The sequence below is a fragment of the Haliotis cracherodii genome, unplaced genomic scaffold (assembly GCF_022045235.1).
Source record: "Haliotis cracherodii isolate W230 unplaced genomic scaffold, xgHalCrac1.p SCAF_1, whole genome shotgun sequence".
Classification (NCBI taxonomy): Eukaryota; Metazoa; Mollusca; class Gastropoda; order Lepetellida; family Haliotidae; genus Haliotis; species Haliotis cracherodii.
In genome coordinates, this window is record NW_027266264.1 from 27,681,884 (window position 1) to 27,695,591 (window position 13,708).

Sequence of the window (13,708 nt, forward strand, 5' to 3'; positions counted from 1 at the left end):
CATCGGAATGACTGAATTGACACAATTGCGAATTTTGTTCAAGGTGACCCCAAACCCCAAACTCATTCACTCACTCGATACTCAAATTGGGGATCTTCTCACTAACAACAAAACCTCTACAAATGGTTGGTACAACAGCGTCTGTCCAGAGGAGCCCAGTGTCTTCACCACCTGTAACAACAAAACCTCTATAGATGGTTGGTACAACAGCGTCTGTCCAGAGGAGCCCAGTGTCTTCACCATCTGTAACAACAAAACCTCTACAGATGGTTGGTACAACAGCGTCTGTCCAGAGGAGCCCAGTGTCTTCACCATCTGTAACAACAAAACCTCTACAGATGGTTGGTACAACAGCGTCTGTCCAGAGGAGCCCAGTGTCTTCACCATCTGCAACAACAAAACCTCTACAGATGGTTGGTACAACAGCGTCTGTCCAGAGGAGCCCAGTGTCTTCACCATCTGTAACAACAAAACCTCTACAGATGGTTGAGAACTTCATCAGAAAGTTCAAACAATGATGATATAATATAATTGTCATCATTTTCAACGTATGAACATTGCAAGCATTCAAGGTCATGTCAATTTTAAATATTATATGTTTTTTTTGTATACAGTGTGTCTTTCTGCCTATATCCGTGATGCATGTTTTACCTTTATTGACATATTTTTCGTTAGAATTGAAAGAAGGCATTTACAATTTTGATTTCTCAAATAATGAAAAAGAAAGACTGTAATAGTGATTAACATGCGCTCAAAGATTTTATTGCGTGTACATTTACATACAATATGTATGTACAAACATCGCCATTAGCAGGTATACTAGCAGATTAGATGCATGGCCTGAGGCCGCTCCTGATCTGTGGCCTATTGTTGGTGTAGGCGTATTCCAGGACTTCATACAATTGCGGGTCATGTCTTCTTAAGTAGTCTCTAGCAGCCGCCTCGGACGAACATGGGCTGGATGTGCCACACCTAATATAGACGATTTATATTTTGCTATTTGATATACAGTATAACCTTTGCCAATTATATCATGTCATAACTTTGTAGAAGTATACATTCCTCAGCATTTAATGAACCAAACGTTTATCATGTACTCTCAGAAGGATTCTGTTAAATTGAGGAAATTAATAAGCATCACAAGAACAGGAAGTACATTAACGAGTGAGTGAGTGAGTTCGGTTTTACGCTGCTTTTAGCAATATTCCAGCAATATCACGGCGGGGAACACCAGAAATGGGCTTCACACATTGTACCCATGTCGGGATTCGAACCCGGGTCTGAGGCGTGATGAGCGAACGCTTTAACCACTAGGCTACCCGACCGCCCCAGTACATTAACGAGGCATTTAAAAGTACGACATGACCACGCGGATGCCATTAACGATATTATTAAAAGGTGCAGCGGACAAAAATGGTAGTCACATGTTCATGCCAGCCGTGACACCCGTTCTAATGATAGCCATGAAGAAGGAAGCGGTTGCCTCAGCCCAGTACTCGTCAGCATTCACCATCCCGTACACGCCAAGTGTCCACAGACGATGACTGCGAGCGTTACTGTACGCAGCAAGAATCTATAAATGAGAGTAAATGAGTGAATGTGTGAAGTACAGAAGTAATATTGAAGTTAAGTCATGGTGGTGTACACATAATTGGACTCGGAGCTAAAAAACCCTTCGTACGGCCCACCCTTCGTTAGTGACATAAGCATGGACGTCTTAAACGTATTTGTTACACCTGTTTTAAGAATCTTAAAATAGCAATGCTATTGGTTAATTCCTACCACGTGACGAAACAATACATTTCGATGTTAACCCCAGGAACATGTGACTGACACAGACCTCGAATATTGTCTCGTCACATGATCAATATTGACCTGTCACGTGATGAATGTTGACTCAAAATGGCGTCCCGCCACATTTCACGTTTCTCCGTTATGTCAGAAGAAGATCTTGTTGACATGCTGGATAACAGAGATAGCAGCAACACCAAAGCTGTTATTAAGACAGCGAGGGGACGCCCAGACGATCACTGTGAACTCGTCGACGAGGAGGAGACGACTGTCATTAACTTCAAAAGAAAGTTTTTTGTCGAAATCAGGAACAGTGAGTGAGTGAGTTGGATTTAGCGCCGCTTTTAACAATATTCCAATAATATCACGGCGTGTCAGCTTGTGTGGAGGAAAGCCCGAAGTGACGCAGGTCTCAGACGTTTACCACTTCGGTGAAACCCACGAGCACGGGTATGGTGCTGACAAACCTAGAAACATAATCGGGGCGAACGGGATTTCTAACCCACAATCATAGGTTTCTGGCGCGCCCAAGGGACGCAACTCTGCACAGCGAATGAAATCAGGAAGAAGAAAGGAGCAGTTTACAGTCGATCATCAAAGGTCAGTTTTCGATTTGGACTGCAAAGGTACTTCCAAAAGATTAGATACTTTGATATCATTAAATATCTTCGGTTTAGGCCCGTTAGTGACATGTTCAGAGCCGTTCTTGTGGGGATAAAGAAAGCGGGCAAAGATCAGACACAGCTTAAGGACATCACCACAGAGGAAGACAGGAAGTTAAGCCTTGTGCACAGACACTCCACACGGGCTTCAGAAGAAAGTCTTTTTCGATCTTATGTACTACACCTGCAGCAGGGGGCGGGAAAACCTCCGGGAGATGTCAAAACATGAGTAGGAGCGGAGAATCCCAACATCCCAAAATCGACGCTTCTATGAATACAAAAACACCTCGGAGGAGATGATGTTGCTGTTGCTGCGGGAGGCAGAATCTATGATACTAGGTATGTATACAATCTAAGAACAACATCTACAATTATAATTATTTATATGTGTGAAATTTGCACCTATTTTTACCTACTAAGTACTTAATTTACTAAGATCTAATATGTCTACCAACTGAATCTTATATTAGCAATGTTTTGTGTAAATTCTACAAAGTATTGAATATGTTTCTTTTCAATTATGTAATTAATCTGAATATATGAAAATATATATTTTAGTATCATTTTTCTTCTATTCGGATATTTTATTGATTGTATTTTTTAATTTGCAGGCAGCCCAAAGTGTCCAGTGGCTGCATTGGAAAAGCACTAGTCAAAGCATAATCCGGACAATGAAATCTTATGGCAAAGACCAATGAAAAACGTCCCAGAATTGGCATATGGTACGAAAACACCCGTGTTGGTCATAATGCATTTGGGAAGATGATGACGATTTGTAAAGAAGCAGGTCTGTCACAGGTGTAAACCAATCACTGCACAGGAGCAACATGTATAACTGTGCTGGACAACAAGGGAATACAGGCTAGACACATCAGGACTGTAATCATCCACAAATCAGAGATATTAATTAACATTATGCCAGAAATATGAGTGAGGAGAAGAATCATGAAATGTGTAATATGTTAGGGTAAGTTCTGTCAAATATTGCCAAGGAAGAAAGTGACTTGATTCCAGTTTCCAACGATTATTTAAAACAAGAAACTTATTTCAGTGTGACAGAAGATGCAGAAAATAAAGAAAACGCAGCTACTTTAGCACCAGTGCCAACAACTAGTGCTTCAGGTATAGATGTGTCTCCTCTCTGTTTTGTTCTAGGGAAGTTTCCATGTCTGGTGTGTTCAACCTGTCAAGGGGCGGTCGATTAGTCAAGTGGTTAAAGCGTTCGCTCGTCACGCCGAAGATCCGGGTTCGATTCCCGACATGGGTACAATGTGTGAAGCCCATTTCTGGTGACCCCCGCCGTGATATTGCTGGAATATTGCTAAAAGCGGCGTAAAACAATACTCACTCACTCACTCAACCTGTCCATGCAGGCCATGATAGCACACCCTGCTCCACATTCTACAGCTCACATTCACTATAGCTTTACAAAGTAAAGTGAAAAGAAATAAAGATGTTAAAAAAAAGTTGTAAATGTTGGTTTTATTTGGTGATATGTAATCATTGTGGTTCATCTAAACTCTTGGTAACAACGTATTGTAAGGATGGGAATGGAGGCTACTGCTGACTGCCTATTGGGATCAGTGCTCAGTATAAGGGAGACAACCCTACATAGGTAGTGTATTTCTCATGTTGACTGACCAGCAATGTATTGTTGTTATGAAACAGAGGAGTGTTTAAAGGCTACATAATCTTTAAAGTGAATTTCGGTATAACAAAACGAATGATTTCTCTTGACAAGTTCAATTAAAGTAAAGTATTTCTCTGTGTTGGATGTACAAACCTGAATATGCTAATATGCATAACCTTCTTTTGTGTTTAGATAATGAGTAATTTCAAAAAGTTTCATTCAGTAATGAATTTATTCGATTCGGGATGAAAGCATGGATCTGGTATCATTATTAGTGTGTGTTAAAAGGATTCCTAAATTATCCATTAGCCAGTCACTATAATACTACACAATAAGACTGCCACTTCTCTCCACAGTAACATAGTAGACATCTCTAGTAGTGAACCATCACCAGTACTACATATCTGAATCACCTTGCTATTCCAGCTCTTGGGCATGTATCTCATTGTCAGATGTCCAAACTCGTGGATGAGCAGATTCTCCTTGTGGTGGTAGAGATCTTGGGCGTCACACAACACATTGTCGTCCAGCACAGAGGAACGCTGATTGGTTAGACCGGCAATAGTTGCCCACTTCCGGTTGTCAACAGTACACGTATAGCTGCACGCTCCATCGCATCTACCTGGTGCCAAACGAGAAATCGACAATGTCTTGCCACAAAACGACTAGAAAAATGTTGCCGAGTTCTTGATAGTACATGTTCATGATTATAGTCGGACTCGTACTAATGACTATGCTTTTAGCGGAGATTTCTATGAAAATGGAATGTGTTTTGTCGCTTTTAGTTTCAAAAGCGGAAGCAGCTTCCTAGAAGGCCCAATCTTACATACAGTCATGCATTTTCTGATACAAATTACTTTGGGTTTGGCGAAATTACAGGCAGCCTCCAATAAGATACGTGAGTGACCGACCTGAGTTCAACGTCGCTGTATTTGGCTTAGGTCACATCCTGTCATCAGATTGTGAAAGGACACATAACATTGAGTCTCAATTTCAGCTTTTTTGGCAAACATGCCATGCGACCACAGTTAGCCCAGTAAACAAATATGCAGAGCTACCTTAATAGTGATGACTGAAGGTCATTCAAGACTTTACTGATTCAGTGCTCGACCCAAAGGGTAATATGTACTACATGAAATCCTACGACAGTTTATATAACACTAGAATTTATTAGCCCATGACCTTCAATATGGTCAAAAGTGATATTCATCGGCGGCAGTCAATGTGGTATTGAAAATACGCTATTCATTGAAAGTAGATCATCGTGACTGTAATCACTGTCCTTATTATACAGTCGGAATCGTACAATCGATTTTTGGCATGTCAATGATATATTGTCATCATTCTCAACAAATAAGAAAGACATACTCTGCTCACTGTCTTCCACGTGCTTTCTAACCACTGTAAAAAGGTGTTGTACTTTCGAGGGGTGCAGAACAGTTCTGAGTCTAAATACGAAGGAGGTGTACTACACATTCAACAGTTTACATGTGTTATTTACAATGCCGCGCATCCTTACAGGCTGTATCTGACCCAAATGCACAAGCCTCCGAGGAAGCCAAAGGTGATTGCGTCTGTTTTGGGGATTCCAAAGATAATGTAAGGCCATTACTTGCCAATATGACGCTCATCTGCGAAGCAACTGCATGGTAATATCAATGCTAATCGCCGTGGAACAATCCCTAATGTGTCTTGTTACACCAGGACAATATACCTGTACATACGTCGGTGAACGTCCTCCGCATCTACAAGATTTGGCACTGTCAGATAGTCCACATAGTTCCAAACCTCATGGAGGAACTGGTTATCAAGCGTTATTCAAATGGAGATGACGTCACTTCTGATATGGAGGATGTTTCATACCACCAAGTGGAAGCCTTCTACACTTGTGGATTAAGGCACTCAAGCACGTTTGCATGTTTTGTCGGTACAGAAGGCAGACTTTCGTCAACAAACCGCTGGCAATTCATAGGTCCACATTCACAAAAACCAAATCAGTGTGTATGTCATGTGTGAATACGTCCCACATAATTACACTACCACCACAATCATGATCATGGTCAAGAACTGTTGCCCTGGCATACCGCTCGCCGCTACGTCGCCAACAACGCTTTCTGTGAATCGGAGGCAAAACCTTGATTCGACTGTATACAGTCATGATAAAAGGCCATTATATAATTAGACTGAGAACTTTTCAGCCACTCTGACCGCACGTATGTGCTTAGATCAATTTAAAGCTTTTTCTGAGTTCGACTATTCTTTTTCCTTTTTTCAATCGTGAATAGGCTGTTATAGTCGATATTACTCTGGTTCAATATATTGTCAAACCCATAACCTACAATTTTTATCATTCGGAATTTTGTATTATGTTTTTGTTGAAAAGAAAAACTTGATCATCTACCGAAATACAATAATAATGACAACATTGACGTTATTTTCTGATGTTATATAATATATAATATTTAGACTACCTTTATCTCAAGAAGTCATAATCAAACTCAGAGAAGTCAGATACATGCGACTACGTGCATTTATACATTTTATCGTGGCAGGTGGATCATATCCTGTTTTTAATTGATACCACTTAGTCTGTAGAATAATGATGTTATAAATTTGATATGGTCTGTTTTATGCTTAAACTGTGATATCTACCCTTCCGTTTTACTGGCCTTTGTTGACAGGAATTCAGAAATGCTTAACCTGTTCTCATTGCGATGTTGCTGCAATATTGCCGATGCGATGTATAACTTCAACTCACTTGCTCATTATAATTTTATCCAAACTTCACTACTTTCAAACTTCGAATAGTATCCGTCACGTGTGTCAACATACCCCTACATGCTGCAGTGTCAGCTAGATGGGCGTTTTCAGGGTAGACCACCATCCCCTCGGACTTGGAGAAGATGCCTACCCCATGTGACGTGGCGATACCGTTAAACACGTCATCAGGCATGTTGCGTACCACCAGACTGACGTCAAGTGCTGCCTGCAAATGCGAAAGAATGCATGTACTAGGTATAAGTACAATGAAGATGGCTACAAAAACATTGTATGATAAACGCTTCTGTGATAATGCTTAGAAGGTGAAGTGTATGCTTGTTATGTCTGTTTCCCATATCGATTTCATATATGACTGCCAAATCTAATACACAATTGCTGTAAATACATACTCAAACATCTCACACAATGTCATTGTTGTGAGGATTTCAAGTGTGTGTTAAGTTAACAACAGAAAGAGGAAACTCATCCCTAATGTCTGGATGACATACTATTACTCTATGAATAACAACTGTCGGTTTATTGCATATAGCGACGTTTCGTACTTACTCATCAACTTCTAAAATGGCAAAAATCAACCATTTATTGCTCAAAGAATCTAGCTATCGCATTGGCCAGGCGGTGTCTTGTGATAACCAAGAAAATTCGACGGTAGACCTGTACTGTAATCATAATGTTATTTCATGCGTTTGTTTGTTTGTTTATCAACGCTGCACGCAGCAATATTCCACCTATATGACGGCGGTCTGTAAATAATCGAGTCTGGACCAGACTGACATCATGAGCATCGATCCACGCAATCGGGATACGATGACATGCTTGAACCAAGTCAGCCGATCCCGATCCCGTTAGTCGCCTCTTATGACAAGTCGCCTTTTACAGCAAGCATCGATTGATGAAGACTTATTTTATGTGATGTCACTTGCTTGTGACGTCACAAATGATCCTGTGCACTCTACGTTACCGTATGGTGTCGTGGTCTTGGTGTACAAACACATTCAGCTAGTAAAATCTCGTACACCGCACTATTGGCAATGTATCACATAATATGTACCTATGTAAAGGCGAGAAGTTCATAATTGTCTTTTGGTACCCGACATGTCTTGCCATGTGCTTCCCCATAGTTAACTGTAATATCAGTAGGGTAACGGTAGTTTACCCTTTGATATGTGACAGCTGATTTTCTGGCCGGACTGTTTAATGCAAACCCATACGTCAAACATGCAACGTCAGCAGAGATTTCGTATAATTATGGAAAACGTTTTGACGCGTTTGCTTACAGTAGGCCTTTAGGAACACCCGCTTGCCTGGCCGTACTTCCATTATAACATGCACTTCTCATAGCCTTACTATGAATGCAGTTAACTGAGATATCATTAATGGGTAATACGAGAATTGATTAGACAGCTTATACACAGCTCTAAACTGGCAATTGTAAATTGTGCGATATATTATCGCTGTTTTTTCCCTCGTAACGATTGATATATTTTCATGTAAGCACAGAGTGGATGGCAAATAGTGCTTTCAGGGTGTGTGACCAGAATCCTGTAGTTTTTCTCCTTGTTATCAACATGGAGGACTAGCTGTCAAATCAGTATATAACTTATGTTATTTATTCGTATTATGTCATATTATATATGTAATTGAGATGAATGTTGTTTTACACGCTTCTGCAGTCATCTGTGTACATTAACTTCTTTCAGTGGCATTGAGAAGTTGGGAGTGATGAAGTAAGACGAGTTCTATGGATGAACAACTTCTTTATTACAATTAGTGCGACGTTTCGGTGTAGATCCTAACACCTTTATCAAGCAATAGATGGATAGGGCTAAACAACATAGGTATTGTTATAAGGTCAAAAATGCATCTCAGAAACGAATGATAATAAATAGAACCATTATAGCTGCAATTAGGAATTGCATTAAATATAGTTCGTGACAGAACTTGTAGTTGGAAAGGAATCAATAGAGAAAAGACATTTCACATTTATCACAAGTGTATTCGGGACATTTCACATTTATCATTGGATTGGTCTCTGGCCATCGTCCATGAGTTAATGAAACAAATGGGGAATTACAAGGTATAAGCCATTGGGAGCTTCGGAGCGAGTCACAGAATCAATAGAGAGATGAGCAATCTGGCACGTAGGCTTTTGGTATTTTTCCGATGGCGACACACATGAGTTCATGGTCAGATCTAAACTTGTAACGAATCAAATGGAGGTATTGAGACATGTGACAAGGACAGGTCAGGCTCGAACACTATAAAATGATACCCTCAACATTAGGAGAGGGGAGCGCGGTTTGCAGTCGATCGAGTCGAATCCCGATCGTTCTAAGTTCCCACCAGATAGTAACGAGCCTGGCCAGTCTGATCCTGTTCTGTATTGATAGATGGGCTGAGAGTAAGTAAAACTATGTGAGTATAAACTGGTGTTGCGTTTCTTTATTATCTGAGTATGAATGCTGATAGACACAACTTGGAGTAAGGGTCATTAGGCCAATCACTCCTTGACGGAGCCGAGCCGTGGTGGACAAGGCGAGGGCAATGTCCTGGCTTAATTGACCACAAGGACCAGGAACGGCAATACATTTAGTAACTGTAGCAGGGTCGCACGGGACGCCCAAAAGCAGTTACGACAGTATATATACACTTATTGACATCTAAGACTTAGATGTCAATAAGTGTATATATACCTATGTTGACTTAGATGTCAATAAGTGTATATATACCTATGTTGTTTAGCCCTATCCATCTATTGCTTGATAAAGGTGTTAGGATCTACACCGAAACGTCGCACTTATTGTAATAAAGAAGTTGTTCATCCATAGAACTCGTCTTACTTCATCTGTGTATATTGTTAGCTAAATGTGAAAAGGTTGGGACTGGGCAACCGGACTACTGAAGTTTCAGAGTTCCCCCGTCCAGGTGCCTGACTAGCTTTCTTGAACCTCAGTTCTTCCGTTATCATCTGAAATGTACTGATCAGGTGGGTTGGGTTAGATGAAATGGGGTTTAACGTTGCCTCTAAGATTATTGCACTTATATGGCGACGTGTTGCACGTGTGTGTGTGTCTGCTTGTACTAGTCCGGACTGATGCCGATTTATAGTGCTAGCTCACTGAGATACCATGCCGCAGTTTAACATGAATACCCCACTCAGACACAGTATACTGACTCCGAGCCGACCAGTCCTTGTTTTAGCTCCTTTATGCCGAGCGCCAGACAGGGTAACAACAAATACCATCTTCTAACGTCTTCTGGTATGAAGCGGCCGGGGATCGAAGCCCGGACATTTCGCTCTCCGGGCGGACGCTCTACCACTAGACCACGGAGGCGGTCTTGGGCTGAACAGTTTTTAGTTATAATACGACGCATCACCTCGATGAAGGAGGAAGCTCGAAGAGATGTAGGTCGTACAGTTTGAAATCCACGAGCACTGATTTGGTGCTTACACACTCATGTTCTGAGAGAAACAGTAATAGATTATAGAATAAGACCACTGTAAAAATATGTTGGAACCTAGGATCAATAGACATTATTTACCATACCACAAAATCGGCAGTAACTGAAACTTTAATCATCTGGTGTTTCAATTGCTTGTCCAACATTTACAAAATATCTTCTATATAATATCCTAATACCCATGTAAAATATATTCACTGCATTGATTTGCTCTGGATATATTACGAGATATACACAAATCTATACTTTGATATGAAGAACGAAACTACATATAATTTCGTGATATGGTTGAGTTTTACATTTAAAGTCGTGATCCAAATAGTGAAGTGAACATTTCTCAAACATGCTTTTCTTGCAATGGGTCCCTGAATGATATTGTCGGACGGGGAATAAAGCAATTTGAAATGAAAGAAAATGAGAAAATATTGTTTTCGGAAAAAGTCAAAGGATTACTGCATTTCTGGTATTATTCCATTGCTGAAATATTGTTTACAGACCCGACTGTAAGAAAGTATGTTCTTTCTAACTATAAATTGCATTCCACATTTGAGAAATTACCAACAACACCTTACCTTGTGTAGAGCCTCATCCGACACGTGGTTGGTGGCTGTGATGGTGATGTAGGGGAGGGTACTGAACGTGTGGTCATTTATGCCGCCGTTGTGGGTGACGTACTTGTGTCTAAATGTAGTTGCTGCACGTTTGATCCATTCGGTTCTGGTAGTAAAAACGAGTAAGGTAACTGAGTCTTAGATGCTCAGCCAAGAGGTGAGCTGTCCTGTTGAATGAAGGACAAGGACAAGTTATAGAGAAAACAAGTGATCAACAGGCGAACAACTCGGTCATATGTAACTGCGTAGACTATACGTGACTTTTAGATTACCATATTATCCTGCAAATGTCATCGAAACCTTGAAGAGACCTGATAATATATGCTAATTGATAAAATATATATTAAAACTAATTTTGCAAAAAGTATAACATTCAAGGTAACCATTTAGCTGTGTTACACCATGTATTTTCATATGCAATCCCTGTACGTCAGAATTTGCTTGATATGTAGTTGTCAGTGACAGACATGGACAAGGCACCTGTTGGTAACCACGTCATCTGGTAGCGGCGAATAAGCAGACGCGACTGCAATCGACAAAAATGTACAAACAATATCAGAGATACGAATATACATCATAGAGCAGTGTTTCATTTATAAATTAACAAATTAACATTATAGCTAATGTACTCAATATCTATACGACCTAAGCTTTATAAAATGTTTTTTGTGTGATTCAATTAAGAGAATATATTAAAATAAACAATACAAAAAAATAAGATACACGTGAATATGAACGCATTTAACATTGTATGAGTCCTTTAACGATCGGTTTCGTCCGTTGATATTTACCCGCAAGATACAGAAACAGGACCAACATCGTTGCACTCGTAACGCGAACTAAGTTCTTTGGCCCTTTTCATTTAATTTATATAACCACAGATTATATGACGCAACTGTTTTCGTGATAAGAACTTCTACCACAATTCAGTGTCAAGCCTCCATGCTTATATCAGCTCTTGAGATATAGCAAATGTTTTCTCCCACTAAATACCTGGTGGGACTTTTATTATTTTAATATTTTTTAATAATTTGTTCCAATTTTGCAATAACAAATAATATGTTCTGTGGACATTTTTGATGTATGGAAACGATGGGCTGTAAAACGACAATTGCCGTGAAGCAGTTACCCAAAACATTTGCCGCTATGAAAGAAACACCCAGATATTGAACACATGTGGATTTGGCTGTTTGGAATGTTTGTTTATTTGTTTGTTTATTTGCTTGTTGTTTAACGCCGCACTCAGCAATATTCCAGCTTTATGACGGCGGTCTGTAAATAATCGAGTCTGGACCAGACAATCCAGTGATTGACATCACGAGCATCGATCCACGCAAATAGATGAGGTGAGGTGAAATTGGGTTTAACGTCGCGTCCAAGATTATTGCACTTATATAGCGACGTGCATGCACGTGTGTGTGTGTGTGTGTGTGTGTGTGTGTGTGTGTGTGTGTGTGTGGCTGCTTGTACTAGTCCGGACTGATGCCGATTTATAGTGCTAGCTCACTGAGATAGCATGCCGCAGTTTAACATGAATACCCCACTCAGACACAGTATACTGACTCCGAGCCGACCAGTCCTTGTTTTAGCTCCTTAATGCCGAGCGCCAGACAGGGTAACAACAAGTATCATCTTTTAACGTCTTTTGGTATGACGCGGTCGGGGATCGAACCGGGCGGACGCTCTACAACTAGACCACGGAGGCTGTCCGATGTTCTTAGAAGGTATACATACCTTGTATCATAGATTCTGCCTCCCGCAGCAACAGCAACATCATCTCCTCCAAGGTGATTTTGTACTAATAGAAGCGTCGATTTTGGGATGTTGGGATTCTCCGCTCCTACTCATGTTTTGACATCTCCCGGAGGTTTTCCCGCCCCCTGCTGCAGGTGTAGTACATAAGATCGAAGAAAACTTTCTTCTGAAGCCCGTGTGGAGTGTCTGTGCACAAGGCTTCACTTCCTGTCTTCCTCCGTGGTGATGTCCTTATGCTGTGTCTGATCTTTGCCCGCTTTCTTTATCCCCACAAGAACGGCTCTGAACATGTCATTAACGGGCCTAAACCGAACATATTTAATGATATCAAAGTATCTCACTCAGACACAGTATACTGACTCCGAGCCGACCAGTCCTTGTTTTAGCTCCTTAATGCCGAGCGCCAGACAGGGTAACAACAAGTACCATCTTTTAACGTCTTTTGGTATGACGCGGCCGGGGATCGAAGCCCGGACCTTTCGCTCTCCGGGCGTACGCTCTACCACAAGACCTAGAAGAAGGCCCACGCAAATACGATACGATGACATGCATCAACCAAGTCAGCGAGCCAAACAACCCGATCCCGTTAGTCGCCTCTTACGACAAGCATAGTCGCCTTTTACGGCAAGCATGAGTTGTTGAAGACCTATTCTACCCCGGATCTTCACGGGTCCGACGGATCAGTACCTGGAAAGCAGGAGTGTAAAGACCAAAAAGAAAATTTGAATGTCATTAATGTTTTATTAATGACAAGTGAATAGCACAAATTTCATGATAACAACATCTTACGACAAGCATAATCGATGATGTATGCCCATTCTTGATGCCAGTGGTGCTGATATGATGTTGCCATCACTGGCCCGAACCCCGTCTCACGTGGATCTTCGCATGGCAATAGAGTAGTCTGTTTGCCTTTGAATGTCCTCGCGGATAGGAAGACAACTATATTTTATTTCTGTTTCGTCAATATCTGTCGGTCCCAAATAAACTGATTATGAAAATAGAATACTGAAAAT

At 40.8% G+C, this 13,708-nt stretch overlaps 1 protein-coding gene across 2 annotated transcripts; it reads right to left on the reverse strand.

Moving 5' to 3' along the window:
* Nucleotides 1-734: 734 nt before the first annotated feature.
* Nucleotides 735-11,786, reverse strand: LOC139475372 (uncharacterized). Of its 2 annotated transcripts, XM_071258593.1 has the most exons (8): nucleotides 11,729-11,786; nucleotides 11,418-11,463; nucleotides 10,899-11,043; nucleotides 6,916-7,069; nucleotides 4,497-4,705; nucleotides 2,638-2,721; nucleotides 1,425-1,573; nucleotides 735-972 (listed from the first exon to the last, which is right to left on the reverse strand). In XM_071258593.1, the coding sequence occupies exons 1-8, from the start codon at nucleotides 11,754-11,756 to the stop codon at nucleotides 828-830; spliced, it is 960 nt and encodes a 319-aa protein (XP_071114694.1). In that variant the 5' UTR covers nucleotides 11,757-11,786; the 3' UTR covers nucleotides 735-827. The 2 variants fall into 2 exon arrangements, with proteins under 2 accessions (XP_071114694.1, XP_071114699.1); XM_071258598.1 differs by lacking the exon at nucleotides 2,638-2,721.
* Between the last annotated feature and the right edge of the window lie 1,922 nt (nucleotides 11,787-13,708).

Excerpts from the sequence above, each read along its gene's own strand:
- LOC139475372 (XM_071258593.1), bottom strand. The coding sequence starts at position 11,756 with ATGTTGGTCCTGTTTCTGTATCTTGCGG. Across the intron at positions 4,706-6,915 it reads TGACACTGCAGCATGTAGGG|GTAGATGCGATGGAGCGTGC; the intron begins GTATGTTGACAC and ends GTTTGGCACCAG. Across the intron at positions 973-1,424 it reads GTCACGGCTGGCATGAACAT|GTGTGGCACATCCAGCCCAT; the intron begins GTGACTACCATT and ends CGTCTATATTAG.